The sequence below is a fragment of the Myotis yumanensis genome, unplaced genomic scaffold (genome assembly GCF_028538775.1).
Source record: "Myotis yumanensis isolate MYYU_CA2020_CCGP unplaced genomic scaffold, mMyoYum1.0.hap1 SCAF_4, whole genome shotgun sequence".
Lineage (NCBI taxonomy): Eukaryota > Metazoa > Chordata > Mammalia > Chiroptera > Vespertilionidae > Myotis > Myotis yumanensis.
Genome location: NW_027223755.1, coordinates 24,169,920 through 24,188,334, shown reverse-complemented (window position 1 = coordinate 24,188,334; position 18,415 = coordinate 24,169,920). Strand labels below are relative to the sequence as shown.

The window sequence follows — 18,415 nt, the reverse complement described above, 5'->3', positions numbered from 1 at the left end:
CTGTGGTAAGAGATTAAATAGTTATTTCAATATTTAGTCATATTCACCTGGTCTTGGTACACTGACTGTATCATCTTTAGGATGGGATAAAATATCTGGCCAATTACATCTCAAACATTCCACTACAGAGCTTACTTACTCTCACTTATGAGGAAAGAGTAAACCTTACCCTTAAATATTGGAAGTTGCTAGTGTCAGCCCTCAGACTTCCCAATTAATGCCAAAAGTTCAAAAGGAAGACTTCTGCTGATAGTTTTCTTTTTATAGAACTTTCTTGATTCAATTTGTTACATGACATAAAACATTATGATAGGTACTCTTTAATTTTACAGTAAGTCATGTGATTAAGGTGCTGGTCTATTGCTATAGATAACTAATTCTTATTAACTTTACTAAGGTACCTTTTTCCAGTGCTTACTTATGACTATGATATGTGTCAATTCATTACAAGGAAACCTTCCTGTAATATTTTGTTTGCATTCCTATGTGTGTGTAACTAGGAAAAGAAAACCATAAAAGCAGGAAATAACCTAAGCGTGAAATACTTGTTAGTATACAGGGAAGTACTTTACAAAAATAGGAAAACATTCAGGAAACACAAGGAATAACATGGTTGTAAAAATTTTTCACTCTAAATGGGTAATCCAAAACATTACATTTCTCTAATTTTAAAGGTGCCATCTTTACTTCTTGGGTAATATCTCTATTTAAAACTTAACTAAATGACAGTGTGTTGCCAAATAAAAATTATGTGCTGATATGACATTACCCCCAAATGGATATGACACTAAGATTATCTGTAGAAAATTAGCATTAATTGAAAATAAATCTCTAAGATTAATAATTGAAGTCAGCATATTCTTAAGATATATATATATATATATATATATATATATATATATATATATATCTTGTTTTGTTTTTAAGTTTTCAAAATAAAGATGTTTTTATTACAGTACTTTGGAAATTTTTGATGACTACCCATGAAGATTCTAATGATAAAAGTCATTAGAACAGCCACATGAAATAAATGATTTGAACCTGCCAAAAGGAATAGTTAAGTTCGGTTAGGTCTTCTGGATAATAACTATGATGCTAATTGCATAATTAGAGAAATAATAGATTTGGATGGATTGTACATTATCTTCTGTCATCATTTGAGACCATTATTTTATCATTGTTCAAAGACAAAGAGAGCAGAGTTGCCATGGAAATAAAGTTAAAAACAATGAAAAAATATTAATGCTTTTGAAAGCCAACTATCATTTTAATTATAATCTTAAACACTCTTGTTGTAGGGAATCCAACTTTTCCCTTTGTAAGCATCTTCCAAGCATGTCATATGTAGGTTTTCACCATTCATCTACATCTATCACGTTATATAAATATATAGGTGTTTCTGGATGTGAAGGACAGGGTGTCAGGTTCAAGTGTGACTAGCTCTTACCACCCCATTAAACTCTGAGAGTGGGATTTAAGTTTTATTTAATCTACCTTTACTAATGCAACTTAATTTAGTAAGAAGTATCCGGAGAACATGAATTATTGTACCTCACACTGCTACTTTCAAGTATATATTAGAATAATACTGACAACAACTACAGACAAGAAGTTAAAATTTATCTCAGAAAAGTTCCTTCAAGAACTTTTTAAACAATTAGACTTACTTGTAATTAACCTACTGACGGTTGGAAAAAATTCAAGTGATCTGTGGTACATTTGGTGGCCCAGATTTTAAAATATGCTAAATATCTCCTTTGTTAATATTATTAGCTATTTTCAATTTTCCCTTCTATGGTACAAGGGCAAACTTTTACATGGCTAATATATAACAAATTATGAGTTAGTGGTAAGGAATGAGGTCTTGTTTATTTTTATTTTTTTGGTTGTTTTTGAATGTCGCTATTTAATTTGCTCCTATTCCTTAAGAGGAATGAGAATCTCAAAACATTGGTGGATATCATGCTTAGAATAGTCACAGGTGTCAGAAAAAGTTCTTGAAGAACAAATAGGATGGGCAAATGTCATTTTAAATTCATTGCGACAGACATACACACCCATATATATATAGTTCGTTGTCTCCTTGTGAGCTGATATACCGGGAACAACTTCACGGTCGTTCCTCCCTTATTTCTTTTACTAAAACTATATTTTATCCTTAAAGAACAGTCCTTCATCCCGTTAGCATCGAAAGGTGGAGTCAGAGCAGTCAGCTGACCTGAGTCGACGGGTGGAGTACAAAAGGCCAGGCCGGTGGGATGAACATGGTCCAAACTTCCCCCCAGGGGACGCGGGGGCACGCCCTGCTCTCCATCCTCTCCTCCAGCACTGTGCCTGCGGGGCCGACGCGGTTCACTGGATGCACTAAAAAATAAACATTTGCCTCTTGGAAGCTCATAAAAGTGTACTAGAAAAAGGTCTCTGCCATCGGAGCCACACGCCTGCAGCCATCGACTGGTTGAACCGGGTGGGACAGGGCACCCTCCAGGGAGCAGTGGGTCCCTGGGAAGAAACAGCCACGTCACACAGTTCAGCATCCTCCGTCCAATGGAAAAGGCAACGGATTAGGAGTCCTTGTCGCTGTCGGCCCCTCCGTACAGGTCTGCGAGCTTTTTGAAGCGAGGGCCCCAGTCACTAAGGTAATCGTAGTCTTGGTCTCCATCCGTGGTCACCGACTCCAGCGAGCTCAGGGAGTCGGCCACCGAGCCGGTGCCCTCGTAGGCGTAGGTGGCCAAGGAGTCGTAGGGCGGGGCTGTGGGGTCCGTGTCATTTTCCTTCAACCTTTGGTTAATGAAATCGCGAACGTCGGTGTTGTCTCGGGCGGCCGGAGTCCGTCGGGGTAGGAACAGGGTTTCGGGCACAATGTCCCTGCGCAGTTTGCTGTCCTCGATGGCCTCGGGGTTCCTCAGGGTGCCGATATCGAAGGCCTGCGTGTCCTCCTCGCCGCCGCCCTCGTCGTTGTAACTGACAACATTGTCTCTGATGTCCTCTTTGGAAATGATCAGAGGCTCCTTTTTCCGCTGCCGCCGCAGAGCTGCGAACAGCGCCACGGTCACTGGAAGCAGAAACAAAACAGCAAGGGAAGGGAAGGTTAATGTGCCACCCAGTGCCAGCCGGGAGGGAAGCCTGGGCGCCCAGGGCAGGTTTTAAAAGTCCTCTAGGCAAGCGCAGACTCAACTTTTACCTCTTTAAGCGCGCATTTGCCTTCGCGCAGGATCAAAGCAGGACCCCAGAGAAACGGAGGAAATATTTGAAAGAAGGGCACCATTTAAGTAGAGGATAAAACATTGCCAGGTTTTGTCAGTAGGTCCTTTTTGCTTTGAAATAACGAACTGGTTTCAAGGGAAGGGAATAGAGAAAATGCTAATAGAAAAAGAAAGCTCCGCCGGAGTGAGAGTACGGCAGGGAGAGTGCAAATTATGCTGAACACCGAAAACGCTCCGAGTCTGCTTAAAAGCACAGGCTGGCACCTTCCCTACGTGTGGAAGGGCTTGCATAACTCCACATCTAAAATAACTTCTGCACTGTGCTTTCTTTTTTGTTTTCCTGAGAAGAGTGTAAAATTAGTTTCGAACCCAAAGTAGAGATGTGGCTATTTGCATACCTCTCCCACATATGAGGCAACGTATCAGATAATACCTGGAGAGACCCAGATACAATTCCGAAAGCCACTTTGGATTTCAGCCCATTCGAAGGGGTCAGGTCATACACATGCCAGATTATTTCTGGTCAAGCTAAACAAAATGCACACGTTTAAGCGGGGATGAAAAAGAAAATCTTTTAAAGATTCATGTTCTGCAAGCTTATTGCCTGGATATTCAGTCTTTTGATTTTTTTCCTCCTAAGTCAAATTAGAGACGAAGGAAGAGTTGTGTTTAAATAGCTCCTGATGTTTCTTCCCAGCTGGCTGGCTAGGACACAGCTGGCTACCTGTAGAGACACACATCTGCAAATGGACATATGGGTGGGAAAATAAAAACATAGCAACAGCGTAGAGAGACAACAGCTACCCAGGGAAGAACATGCCTTGTTAAACTGGGTTTGTGCAGGGGACTTTATTACAGGAAGTACCAGTAACATCTCTTTATTCTGTCATCCATAACATGGTCCCATTTTTAAATAAGCCATGAAAATTGAATTATCGCATTAAGAACACAAACAGCAGTGTGGTGGTTGCCAGAGGGCGGGGGGGGGGGGGGGGGCGGGGAGGGGGGAAGAAAGGTATCTTAATATGAGGTGACAGGAGAAGATTTGACTTTGGGTAGTGAGCACATGGTCCTATATGCAGATTTTGTAAATTAGTAATCCACACATGAAACCTATATGTTCATGTTGGCTAATGTCACACCAATAAATAAAATAAAAATAAAATAAAAGAACAATTGATGAATATTTGTATCTACCTATATAATAATGGATACATGCACACATTGTGTCTATACATTAACATTTTAGATGTTAATAGTATTGATAATTGGTTACCTATTGAGAGAGTTCTATGTGTCCAGCACTGGGCTAAGTGCTTTACATACTGATCTCATTTAATTATCATAATAGCCCTACAAAATAGGTACCATCATTATTAATTCCATTTTACATAGAGGAAGTTACATAGAGATGTCACATGTACAAGCAGTTGAAATCCAGGTCAGCCAGACTACAAAGCCCATACTGAACCATGCTTTGACACATGTTTGGATTATAGACCATTTCTCAAGGCTATACAATTTTGCCTTTTTCAAATGTGTGGTTGTATAACATTGTCTTTTGCTGCCAGAGAGTTCTGATGCCTCATTTGTCATGTCCATTCAGGGTATTTATTTATTCATTCATTCAATAAATATTTATGTAGTGCCTACTCTGTGTCAGGTTCAGGTCTTAGCACTATCAATAAAAAAATTGATCAAGTCCTAATAAGGTGGGCAGGGGGTGGTGGTAGAGGAGACAGAAAATAAACAATGTGCATAACAAATACGGAAAGTACTAAAAAGGTGATAAGTAGAGTCAGGAGGATGGGAGTGCTTCCATGCATGTTTGAGGGGCTGTCTATTTATTTTGGGGGTAGATTGCATCATTGAGAAAGTGACATTCAAGACATGAGGAGTTATCCAAGGAGCTCTCTGGTGAAGAGGTTAGAGGTAGAAGGCCCTGGAGAGAGAGTGCCTGGAGTGTTTGAGGAATAGCTAGGAGACCCTGTGGCTGGAGCAGCGGGAACCAGGAGAGGAGAGCAGTAGGGAAGGGCCACCTCATGTGGGGTTGTGGGTGCTTCTGTATGCCTTCACTTTACTCTGGGGTCTGGGTGGGTAGAAATTGCAGGGCTTTGGGCAAAGGCATGCTCACAATCTACCTTTCTATACTGCCTTGCACTGTGACCAGTGACATGGATTTGCAAAACAGAAGGTTGTGAGTAAGAGCAGTCTTTGGGATTAGAGAATAGCATCAAGCTAACACACTCTCAAAAAATTAAACTCTGATATCCACGGGTTTGTTCCATTATTGAAGGCAGGCATTTATCACTTCCTAATTCTTCCCCAGCTTAAGCTACCTACACCTTTTATTTTAGTCCTATGTGTACCTAAAAGTGCAGCTGTCTAGGAGAGAGAGGGTATATCCAGTCATTCAAAGGCATTTATTCACTGCCTAATGCTCCTACAGCTACCACTGCCTAGATCTTTTCTTAGTAGCCCGAGGCACATCTGAACAGAATTTCTTGATAGTATAACTGTCAAGAAGAGAGAGCTTTCCAAAGCTAACTTTTATAAATGGAAAACGTGTGATCTAAGCACACGGAGCAAAAAAGTTCCGAGAGAGTAATTGACCAAGGACGTGCCCTTCCCAGTCACTGAGCCTCCCCTTCCCTGACTCCCTTGGGCAGAGGACAGTAATAAAATTATTTTGGAGGAGGAGACCTGTGGACAAAATTGTGCTCAAATCCCACCATATAACTTAGAAAGTAGCAAGGCATTGGGATCGGGTTTACTTAAAGGATTTGACTTGTCTAACTCCGTTTCCTTCTCTGAAAAGAGAAGCAATATCATAATGCCCAATGTTGTTGTCAGGAATGAGTTAATATATGTGAATGTTTTGCAAACTCAAAATGACCATAGAGACACGAAATGTAGCGGTTGTTTTACTGTTTGTTTGTTTTTGTAAATAAAACAATAGTTGCCACCTGATCCACTTTCTTGACTGCAGATTTCCCTCCTATTTGGCTTTCCTTCTTTTATAAACTCTCAGGTTTACTTCCACTTTCTTCCTCTGTCGCTTCACTTCTGGCTCTCTTTCAGAAGTTTCCTTGCATTCCGTAACTTCACAAAGAAAGTAGAGTGCCACGTGGAAGCACAAGGCTCATGGGGACAAGACCTGAGTTTGGAACTTAGTTCTGTCACCTGTTAGCTGTGTGACTGCACATCTTGGAACCTCAGTTTTCACATTTAAGATGCAGATGAATATATTGCCAGATGGGGCAGAGGTTTAAGTGAGAAAAAAAACATTTGGAAAGTATCTTGCTCAGTGTCTAGCTCATGAAGTGAGCCTAGTTAAAGGTTAAATCCCATCTTTCTTCTTTTTTAATGAGTATAGAATGCTGAAGAGATTAGACAAGATGTGGGAGGCACTGAGGCAAATTAGAAGTAATGAGGAGATAGCGAATTTAGTGGAGGGAAGGGATGGAAAGGGAGGCTAAAAGGGGCTGGTCAGGAGGAAGAAAAGGGGAAGGAGAAAATGGGTAGGTGATGAGGGAAAGGAAGAATCACCTCTAGAGATGAGAATCGCTCTCCTTCCATAGACCATAATAGAGTCCATGGAATTCTACCTCCCCATCCAGTCCTTCTAAAAATAACCTCCTTTTAGAAATAAAAATTAGAACTATTCATATTCTTCTCTTCCAAAACAGTTTTTACAGGCTCACCATTAGGAGCACTGATTTGTCTTTGCATACTGTCGTTTTTATTTATCCTCATATCTTAAAATACTTTCCCCAAAGATTAGATGACAAAGAGAATCACAGCACAGTTCTGTAGCTGAGTTTCAAGGCTTCTGTTATAATTAGCAGAGCTGATCTGGAATGTGAAGCTCTTGAGCAGAGATCCCTAGGCATTCTCATTCTCTTCTTGGAGAAATGTAGGTCTTACTTAGCTCTTCTCAAAGTCACTGTACTGTCACCCCCCCCCCCCTCCCCCGGGTAACCAGGTTAACTCTAAGTTCTTACTTTTCTTTTCCCATTGTGTAGCAAGCTATACAAATCTAAGTTTTATTTTTGGAAGTGTTGCATTAGCTAATATTTTATTTCTTAGTTGACAACAGTCAAGGTGCTGCTCGATCACTTTGAGCTCAGCTTATGTGCTTAATCTGTTGGTCGGGGGTAAAAAAAATTCATTTGAATTATTGTTACACCTTGATTTTTGCTTTTCTTACATTTGTATCTTTTAGGTCCCAGGTTTATTTCCTTGGTCACAGAAGTTCTTTATTATCGAGATTCTGAGAAATAATAGATATTATGCATGGCAATTATAGAGCAATGCTAAGAAGGTTGTTAAAGTTGGTTTAAGTTTGCTGGGTTAGAGAAAATTTATTTGCTTTTGTTTTCCTGTATGAGAGAGACAAATCATTGCATTCCTCTTTCCAGTTTCCCATTGATTTTTACACTTGACCTTCATAGAATGGGCCTTCATCAGATACTCCATGTCAGATGACTTTCAATCTTTAGAATTTAACAATGTTTGTCAGGTTAAATATTAACCAACAAATGAAACGAAGAGGGTATATTTATGCTGCCCTCATATCCCCCTGAGATTCAGTCCCAGTCTGATAGGTAAGAGATTCTTTGGTGCAGTGGTTCCCTAGGTAGGTAAAAACACGGGCAAGTCCCACATCTTCTCATTCCCCAAAGCCATAGTCAAGCAAAAGCTAGTTCATGGTGGAACAACACAGATTCTCAGCATATAACTCTACTCACCTAGATTAGGCTGTATGCCTTAAGGGGGGAGGTGGCTAGAGTGTCACAGTAAGAGAGTGTGCCCCTCAGCATGGGGAGAGAGGATGCAGGGAGAAGCAGTTTACCTAGTAGGATCACGATGCACAGCAGGATGGCCACCAGAGCCCCCGTGCTCAGGCCCGTGGGGTGGACGAGGGCCTCCGCATGGCAGGACTGCATGTTCCCATGGTGGTCACATGCACAGACCCGGACAGTCACTGTCCCCGTGCTGCTTTGCACTGGGTGGTCGTTGTCTGAAATGACCACAGGCAGGAGATAGGTGCTCATCTCGTGTCTATTGTATCCATTTTTCCGCGTTAAGATTCCCGCTGTGTTGTCTGCAACAGGAAAGCAAATTGGTGAGTGCATGTGGATACCGCCTCATGTGGTGGATCAATTGGGGGGGGGAATAGAGGGATATAGGTACAGGGGTAAGTATAGAGATAGAGAAAGTCACGTGGCCTCATTTACCTTTGTTGTCATGGATGGTAAAGTTGGAGCCACTGGCTGCTTCCGGGGCCAAATAGAAGGAGAATTGGTGCCCGCTCTGAGGGTCATCCTTGTCAACAGCTCGGAGGGTCTGAATCAACTGAAACCCAAACCACAAAGCTGTCAGAAAGTTTTTCAACTTAACGTGTTTCCTACAGCGTTGCAGTAAATTGCTCTAGTTTTAATTTAAAAAATGATAGCCTCTATAAAGTTTACAATGAGTCCACTCTATGCAAAGAACCGATGGGTTGGAAATAGCTATAGCTAATCCTGGCGGTGAGGCTGTCCTGCAGGAAGTTAGCAGCAAGCCTGGCCTCCTCCCACTAGATACCAGTAGCACCCTCTTCCTTGTGATGATCAAAAATGTCCCAGACATTGCTAAATGCCCCTTGAGGGACAAAAGTCACCTGGGTGGAGAAACATCAGCTCTAGGGTGATACAAAGCTATACAATATCACAGTGATCTGTGACAACAGTTAAGAACATGGAGGCAACCGGTGGCCAGCCTGCTGAGAAATGCAATCTGGGCATATACAAAAGCCATCAACTTGCAAAAAAGTTAAAAAGAAAATTGGTACATAAAACACATAACTTCAGCTGCCCACGTTAGCATGCATTTTAAAAGTGCACTTCTATTTTGACAAACTGAAACATAATTTCTATATCACTGGCAGAAAAGACCTATTTCAGATGGGGACATGTGTAAAGCACTCATGAATGTGTATTACTTGTACAGATGGGCAATGTAAGTGAGTGGAACTATGCATCATAGGAGTTTGTAAAATATGTTCTAGCGATTACTTTCCAATATGTATGGTAATTAAAACTATCTGCTTACCAATAAAGATTTTTCCAATAAAGCTGTGACTAATCTACTTTAATGAAACCTTAAGGCTGATTTGGAATCAGCATCAGACTTTGAGACTGATGAACTTCCAGTTCTTAAAAAGTGTTTGTTCTCTTATGCAAGTTAAACATTCATCCTGGTTCTTACTTATAGTATTAATTTTGTTAGCATTCGATTCATAGATAATTCAAACCTGGCCCTTGGTTCTGTTTATCATCTGAATTATTAGAGGATCTAAATTAACCCAACTAAATTGATTTACTTTCGTATGAAACTCACCTGATCTGCTTTTGCCTTTTCACAGACAAAGGTTTCATAGAATTCAGCAAATTCTGGGGCGTTGTCATTGACATCTAGAACTTTAATATAGAGAGGTACTCGGCTGCTCTGCTTTGGATTATCTGCAACATGCCAAAACGAAAGGAAGAGACATTTATATGTTGGTCACCAGTCCCTTTTAGACAATAGTCACTCACTCCTTCTTTCTCATTCATACACAGACTCCCCAAGGCTGCTGTGAGTACCAGAGAGCATTCAGTACCAATGTAGTCACAAAAAAGTAGAATTAGATCGTTTGGTACTTCTGGTCCACTAGGTACACCTGAGGGAGATATCTGGGAGACACAGGTACATGTGTTGATGGAGTATAACTGGTTAATAAACATCAGAGTATAGAGAAAAGCCACCCTACAGAGGCCCTTTAGAGCCAGATTTTAAAGGAAGCCAAGGAAGCAGGCAGGTGGGGAAATGTGGACAAGGGGTCATGGTGGGGGTGGGGTGGGGGGATGAGTGATTGTTATTATCTTAGTGTTTTAGTGTGAGTGCTGAATAAGAGCTGGACATTGTGCTAAGCACTTGGCTACATTATCTTCCTTAATCCGTGCATATTTCTGAGACTACTGCCCCGCTTCTATAGGTGAAGAAACGGAGGCACAGAGAGGTTAGGTAATTTGCCCAGAGACAGTAAGGAGTAGAGCTTAGATTCAGATTGGGGTCTGTCTGACTCCAACGCCCAGGCTGTTCATAGTGTACGATAGAGCAGCAAAGCACTCTGGTTATCTTCCATGACAACCTCCCGGGTAGTGTAGTAGACAGGTTCCTGGTCTACGAATCAGAAGTCGGAGTCTCTAACCTCAGCTTTCTTCTTTCAATTTGCTCATATGTCTATTTGTTCACTCACTTGATAAATATTTAGGGAGCATCTAATATCTAATTTGTGCCAGCCACTATTTGGAGTGCCGGAACACATGGGGAACCCAACAAAGATCCTGCTTCCTGAAGCTCTATTCTAGTGCGGGTAGCAAACTGTGAACGTATAAAAATATAATGTGTCAGATGGTAAATGCTATGGAGAAATTAAACAGGGAAAAGGAGTTGGAGAGAGATGGATGTGTTACTTTGAATGGAATGACCAGGGATGGCTTCTCTGATGAGATGCCATTTGTACCGACATGAATGAATAAAAGGATTAAACCATGTGAATATTTCCGGCTCTCTGGATAGAGGACATAGCAGGGTTTAAAGGCCTTGGTGTAGGAGTAAGTGACCTGGATTTAAGCTCTTGGTTTTGCATAAACAAAGGTAGTTAAGAAGGGCAATTTTTAAGCTCCTTTGTGTCTAACATTTTGCTCTCACTATTTTTCCAAAGTTAGAGCTGCTGAAGGTAAAGTTTTGAAAGGTCTTTATCACTAGTGATTTCAAATATATCATAGAAACTGTAAATCTTAAAAACAGAACATTTTAGGCACAAAGCTTAAAACATTCCTGATGTTATAGAAAAATGGTACTTTTTGGTGGGAAATGATTTCATAATTTCAAAGCTTTAAATGTGCCCTATCATTGGTATCCACATTAGGCCCTTCACATGAATTCTGAAGAGCAAATACTGCCATAACAAATTGATAATGAAGAGTTTTCATCGCTATCAAAAAACAATGCTTCATTTTACCCATATTGGTTATTTATTTTTCTACTCAATATCCTTCAGCCACTCAAATCTCATAAGTTATGCTGACAAAGAATGCTACTGTAATATACCATTCGATATGGAATGTTTCACACCAGACACCCAACTGAGTTAAATTTTTTAAAATAAAATTTTTATACTAAGTAAAAAACCCAAAACTAAAAAATATGCCATAATTTAGTAGGAGCCTATTTTTAAACATTTAAGTAATATTTTTCAAGATCATTTTTTTTCATGCACTTAGTCCTACACATTGTGTTTACATTGCGCAATGTTCACTGTGTATAATCATTTTATTTGAAGCCTTCCTTTGGCACTGATTTTCTTTGCCTTAAATTTCATAGCGACTGCCATAAAATCCATTCTAAACACTTTATTGTGCTGCTCATTTGGTGTACCATGGGAAAGTTAAAATTTATATCTCTTAATTCTGTAACAATTGAAAAATAGAAAATTAGAGGATGAATATCCAAGAAATTTTCAAACAGTGCCTACTTTTTAGAATGTATTTGATCCCTCCATCCCCTGCCCCCCCCACCTCCCACATTGTCTAACCATTTTAAGCAGCTCATTTTTTTCCAGCTGCTTCTGCAATATTCTGGTTTATAAGCTTTTTGAAGTCTAATCCAACATGTACCGGTTCAACCCCAGCTGACACAGATGCTTTCCCATTTTATTGTTTCTAAACTGCTGAATTTCCACAGTTGCATTTGTGACTGAACCAACATATGTCTAGAGGAAACATTATTGCAAATCATTTCAGGGCTCTTTCCTTCAATATGTATTGAGCAGGGCATGCTTCACCAGCCCTTGCTGGGATGCTCAGTCAATCGAGGACAGCATGGTACGGGGTTGGACTTACTGATCTCCGTTGCTATCACTGTAATGTTGTGCCACAGCAATGTTTCTCGGTCAAGAAGTTTCGATGTAAAAACGGAACCATTTCCAGAATGAATGTTGAATATTCTGTCCAGATCTGTGTGTCGATCGACAGAATACCTGGAAATGCAGAATAGAATTTATAAAGGCTTTTTTCTTTGTATTTGTCATTCTCACATCCTAAAACTGTTCCCAGAAATCTGTTACATGAATTTTTTTTCTAACAGTAGCATATATTTGAATATCTATAGCTTAACATTAAGCAAAATATTCTGAGAAATTAGTTGTTGACAACTGAGGTCTTAATAGTAAACCCACTAGATAAGCTGCATGGTTTTGAATATCACCACTGAAGTTTCTTTTTAAAAATATAATTTGGGCCAAGTTTGTATAGTAATTGTTATAATAACTCAAGTTTTTAGAACCTCAGAACTTTAATGCGTGTGTGTGTTTGTATGAATAATTGGGATTATTGGCTATTTGTTTAATATTTATTTTATTTTGAAAGTTATGTTAAAAGAAGCAAAAGATGGGTAGTGTGGCTGAGGTTAGTGAGGCAGGCAATGGGGTAGGGGTTGAGCTTGGGAAGAGATCCACAGTTGGACTGTGGAAGGATGGGCTGGCTATGTTAAGAAGCTGTGACTTCTTCTAAGAGTGATGTAGCTCTACCAACGGATCTTAAGGAGGAGTGTCATAATCTAAAACACATTTAGCCAAGATCTCTGATTGAATCGAGGAGAATTGAGGAAATGGGTTGGATGGTTCTGACACAAACTGACAGGAATTTGTGAAGAACAGGATTTGGGGAAGATCATAAGTTCCAGTTTTGACATGTTGAGGAATAAACCCTGAGAAAAGTCTGGACTGAGGTTTCTAGTCTGATGCTCAAGATGAAAATCTGGACTGAAAATCTAGATTCCCTATTCAACAATTCAGGAAGAGAGTGTCCTGGGAAGGGAGAATAACAGTGGTGACATAATCACTCAGAGGACGAACTCTACAACAGAGATGTGCCGGACTAGGACAGGGCCCAGAGCAGTGTAGGAACTTGATAGATGTTTAAGGAGAGTTTGGAGAATTCAAAGAAAACCAAGAGTGTGTCTTAGAAACCAAAGAAGGAAGAATCTTCAACATGGAAACTGACAGAAGACTAGTAGATTTTGAGAACTGTTATCATCTTTATAAATTGATCACTAGTTTTTGGAATAGCTGTGTAAGGGGGAAAAGTAGTACATTCTGTTTTATGGGGGGGACCGTTAAAGAGAAAACTCAGAAGGAAGTTGATATGTTAAGGCCATTAGGAACAAAAACGGCCCATTTTAGCTGGATTCTCAACATTTATATCATGTTGGGTGATTTAAAAATGTTGGCTCAGAAGAAATACAATTTAAGTAAATGATCTAATTAGTCATACACATGTGAATTTATTATAAATGCTCTAAGAAAAATAAACCCTTGTTACTAATGTGTATAATGTCCAATATTCTCTTTCAGTTAATTATTTTGTTTTAAAATATAACTAGTGAATTATAATAAACAAGATATTTTAGCTTAATAAAATCTATTTTTTTCATTTAGCAGGAGTCAAAACAAAACATACATCCAATTATTGCAGGCTGTGCAAGCCTGGTTTTAAAGAGAATGAATGGCCCGCCCAGTGTGGCTCTGTGGTTGAGCATCTGACCTATGAATCAGGAGGTCACGGGTTCAATTCTCTTGTGGGTTTGATCCCCAGTGTGGGGCATGCAGGAAGAAGCCAATCAATGATTCTCTCTCATCATTGATGTTTCTCTCTCTCTCTCCTTTCCTCTCTGAAATTAATAAAAAAATATTTTTTAAAAAAGAGAATGAATAAAGATCACAATGGATCTATATTTATCAAGTTGGGTTAGAATTTTCATTTCAATTTATAGAAACCTAATGTTTTATTATCAAAAGGATTGAAACAGATGAAATAGGTCTTATTTTTTCTACTTATGTCATGAATCAACATTTATTAAGAGTTTAGGCAATCACATTGAACTTGCTTGATCACCTTCATTTTTAATCTGAGAATGATAAATATTTATGTACTTAATTAAAAATAATTAATAATAAACCAATAAAAAGAAAATCTCAATATTCATAGATTGTAAGAAATTTAATAATTATCTACAAATATATATTTTTCCTCATGAAATACATCAAGCTTAAGATGTGTTGCCTATTGCCTTTATAAGCTGTTACAGCAGTAATCTTTTCTTGTTCTTTGCCTCTTTTTATCTTGCTATAGTTTTAAGTTTTACAAGCAATCATATTTTCCCATCAAGCCTTGACATAAAGGGTACAAGATGAGGAACTTCTAGTTGAAGGCAGCTTTAGGTTTTAAAAAAAATAACTTATCTTTTTTAAAAGTAAATACCAAAATGTATATATTTTTTCTTTAATTGGGAGATTTAAAAATTAATAGAAAACCTAAAATGTTTATATTGTTTAGAAAAGATGGTTGCATGCAAAGCCTTATTTATTTGTTGTTTTTCTTTCCAAATATTTCCAGTTTATATCCAGGCCATTTACTATCCAGTCCCATTAATTCTAATTACAACTGATGAGGAACAAGGTAATCAATCCCCGCATGATGGTAGCAGATCATTTTGCTAGATAGTACTTTTTTTTCTTTCTAAAACTTTATTGTATTCTGTGATTCAATAATTTGTCTTCTAATACATCTTCAAGTCAGGAAGATTTGAGGGTCAGGAAGGAAGTGTGCATGCATGTAACTTTTCACAATATGGATTCATAGTGACATTTTATAAGGCTCTTTCATGGAAATCAAAGGTCATTTGTGATGGTTATTGGATGAAAATTATTTTATGTTATTGAAGAGTTAAAGATTTGTGCCTGCATAATGATATATTAATGTTTGGGGGGAGGATTCTCTAGCATTAGTTGTAGACCTAACATATTGTCTAGCACCTAGCAGTTCAATATATATGGATGTACTTTCCTAATATAAGAATCAATTTTATGCTATAAAAGGAATCAATGGCATATGTACTTATATACCAATATATTTATGTGTATTTCTATCCTTAAATCTATTTTTATATATCAAATCCATATCTAGCAAGGGAGGGCTAGCAGAAGGAAACTTCAAAATTAGCTGTCAGCCAACCTAGTTTGACAATCTCCTTATTTCCACAAAACATAATATAATGCAGTGAGTAAAAATGATATTTGGTATAAAAAGAAAAGTGGACATAAAAATTCAGCCTAAATTTCCAGAAGACATTATCTCTTCCAGTGAAAAACAACTTGACCTTGTCAAGGAGGTAAGCGATGCTCGTATTTGTCAACCTCAGTATTAGCACTTTTCAATTCGTCTCGACATTGACTTGCTAAGGTTTTTTCCTCACACAGTCAGAACAAACTCCAAGTGAGAGAATAGTTGTTAAAGTACTTAAAATTATTTGTGTGATAAGGTGAAAGCCATCATTCATTTTCCTTATTAATAACCCTAATGTAAATGGAGGAGCACTTGGTCCAGGGAGCTCTCATGTGGCTACTTTGGGTTGTCCCCAGTCCAATTCAAGGAGTCTAGATATTCCAGTAGGACAATGAAACAACAGGATTTAAAATTATTCTCTGAAAGTAAGCCAGGCATTTTTGTGTTTTAGATTTGGGACTTGCCACAGGTTTCATGTAAACAAAGGGCTCAAAGGCAATACAGTTAGAAAATGACTGCCTTAGAGTCTCAAGCTCTTATCTGCAACAATATTTTTCCTGCATAGCCAGTGTGATCCTTTTAAAAAGTACTTTTGGATTAGGTAACGCTTCAACTCAAAGCTCTCCAATGGCTTCTTACCTCAATCAGAATAAAATCCAGCCTTTACTAGGGCTACAAACCACTGTAGGACTTCACCAGCTATCCAACCTCCTGTGGCCCCATTCCTATCACTCTCGGCTTCACTCACACTCTTCCCTCTTCATGGGCCTCCTTGCTATTCCTTCTGCGGGCCCAGCATTCAGACCTTACCCTTGCTTTTTTCTCTTCTTGGAATGTTCTTCCCCTAGATATCAGCATGGTTCATCCCTTCATTTCATTCAAATATTTACTCAAATTATTTCCTACCAAGGACAAGCCTGATACACTATCTAAAATAGTTTCCTGTATACCTGTTGTCTCCATACTGTCTTATTTTATTGCTCACAATTTATTTTTACCTGACATATGACAATATTTAGCGGTTGCTTATTTCTGTCTGCCCCAGTTAGAATGTAAGCTCCATGAGATCGGGACTTGGTATCATTCTGTTTCCCTGATGCCTCGAACATGCCCGGCACATGGCAGGTGCCCTGACTAGGATTTATTCGGGGACACACTGGCAAGACTTCCTCTAGCTTCTCAGTCTGCTTGCTTTCTTTATGGGGAATCATTTACACAGTGATATTCTGGTTTAGCACTTTTCTCATGTAGTCAACTAAGCTACCGGGTAAAGGCTGGAGGTTGGTTTACTGCCACGTTTTCATGCTAAGGGTCCAGACTCCTGAAGCATCAATGTCTCAAAGAACAATGAGGCTTTTCTGGAAACGTGGTTTACAACTAAGGTGTAAAGGAAGTACAGGGAAAATAGAGCTTACACAGTATAAATTGGATTCAGCTCTATTCATTTCCCCAGGATTTCACAGACATATATCATGAAATGGTTCTCATTCTTATCCACTTCTGCAGAAGAAAAAAAATTATGCATCCAAATGGAGCAGAATTCTGTCTCAAAGTGTTACACAATAGGTCTTCCACACTTGAAAAACACTTTTACAATGCTTTCTCCACACTACTCTGTAACAAATGTAAGATCTTTTTTTTTTTTTTTTCAATGCATGAGTCAACATTTATTTTTAAATTGCCAATGCGCATCATATGTACCAGCCCTGGTCGGTTGGACGTATGGGATGCTGCAGCTTTCTTTCAGCTTCAGAATGTCAACAAAAACAGCCAAATTCATGATTGACAATGACAGATAGAAACACATGCATGCGATTGGCACCAGCTTTATATGTATTGTGCATGCACGAGTCCACATTTATTTTTAAATTGCCAGTGCGTATCATATGTACTGGCTGGTTGGTCAGTCAGATAGTCAGACGGACATATAGCTGGTCCAAATGTAAGATCTTAAAAAAAAAATCCCAGGCCATTCGGGGGTGTTACCTTATACCACTTTAATGTAGGAGCTCCTTATGGCTCATTTTATGCCCCCCAATTTTGTTTTTAAAGTTATGCTGTTGATAAAATAATATTTATGTTGAGTAAAGAGATGAAAGGTGCTGTCTAGAATGGTTTTTCAAGAAGATACTGCTGTCAACTTGGGTAAAAAGGATTCATCTTTTCCAACTTGCAGACATATTTGTATATAAATCCACTAAACCTTATGAAAGATGTGTCTCAGAAGTGCTCTTACCTGACAGGGTTCCGGGCAGCATCTGGGTCTTGGGCTGTGACCGAGCCTATAGCCGTGTTTATCTGAGCGTCTTCTCTTATTTGCAAGGTGTAGGCTAGTTTGCTGAAGACGGGCGGCTCATCTACATCTTCCACCATAATTCTCACCGTGGCTGAGTCTTTGAATGGACCCAGGTAGAGAAAGCGGGGTTCAACATGAGGGTTGGAGGCTTCTACTTTGAGGGTGTACACTTTCTTCTTTTCAAAGTCCAGCAGCTTGGGTGGGAGGGAGATGGAAAGGGACATATTTAAAGCAGCCAAGACACAGAAAGGCAAGATATGAACTATTTTTTTGTGAAAATCACTGGTGAATGAAGAGGATCATATTGCTTAGAGACGTCACCACACAGTGTGATGCTGGGCTAAAGCCATGGGAGTTCACAGGGCTCACAGTCCTGATGAAAGTGGGAGCAGGGTGCAAGGTGCAATGGTCAGGAAAGGGGACCTGAAAGCAGGAGTATGTTAGTCACCCTTTAAAATAAATCCTTCTATGTGATTAGAGGGAGCCATACCAGGGGCAATTTGGTGAATATGTGGTAGATTATTCTAGGTCAGGGGTTGTCACATCTGACTTTAACCAAACACCAAATGAGTGTTTAAAATTTCCAATATCTTGGCCTGTATCATTAAACCACAATGTCTGGGGGCGGGGGGGGGGGGGGGGGGGGGGGGCGGTGTGTGTGTGTAATGGGAATTTATACTATTACACACCTGCCCTAGTGATTCTAATGTGCAGCCAGAATTGAGAACCACAGGCTTGTATCACGATTCCCTATTCCT

At 39.3% G+C, this 18,415-nt stretch overlaps 1 protein-coding gene across 3 annotated transcripts in view; it reads right to left on the bottom strand.

Moving 5' to 3' along the window:
• Window positions 1-939: 939 nt before the first annotated feature.
• Window positions 940-18,415, bottom strand: part of CDH6 (cadherin 6) — a 132,188-nt gene continuing 114,712 nt past the window's right edge. For all 3 annotated transcript variants that reach the window (XM_070411934.1, XM_070411935.1, XM_070411936.1), the window contains 6 exons: window positions 17,598-17,851; window positions 12,140-12,276; window positions 9,591-9,712; window positions 8,447-8,564; window positions 8,062-8,313; window positions 940-3,055 (listed from right to left, as the gene is read on the bottom strand). In XM_070411934.1, the coding sequence (XP_070268035.1) occupies window positions 2,565-3,055; window positions 8,062-8,313; window positions 8,447-8,564; window positions 9,591-9,712; window positions 12,140-12,276; window positions 17,598-17,851 (1,374 nt within the window). In that variant the 3' untranslated portion in view covers window positions 940-2,564. The remainder of the gene's footprint in view (window positions 3,056-8,061; window positions 8,314-8,446; window positions 8,565-9,590; window positions 9,713-12,139; window positions 12,277-17,597; window positions 17,852-18,415) is intronic.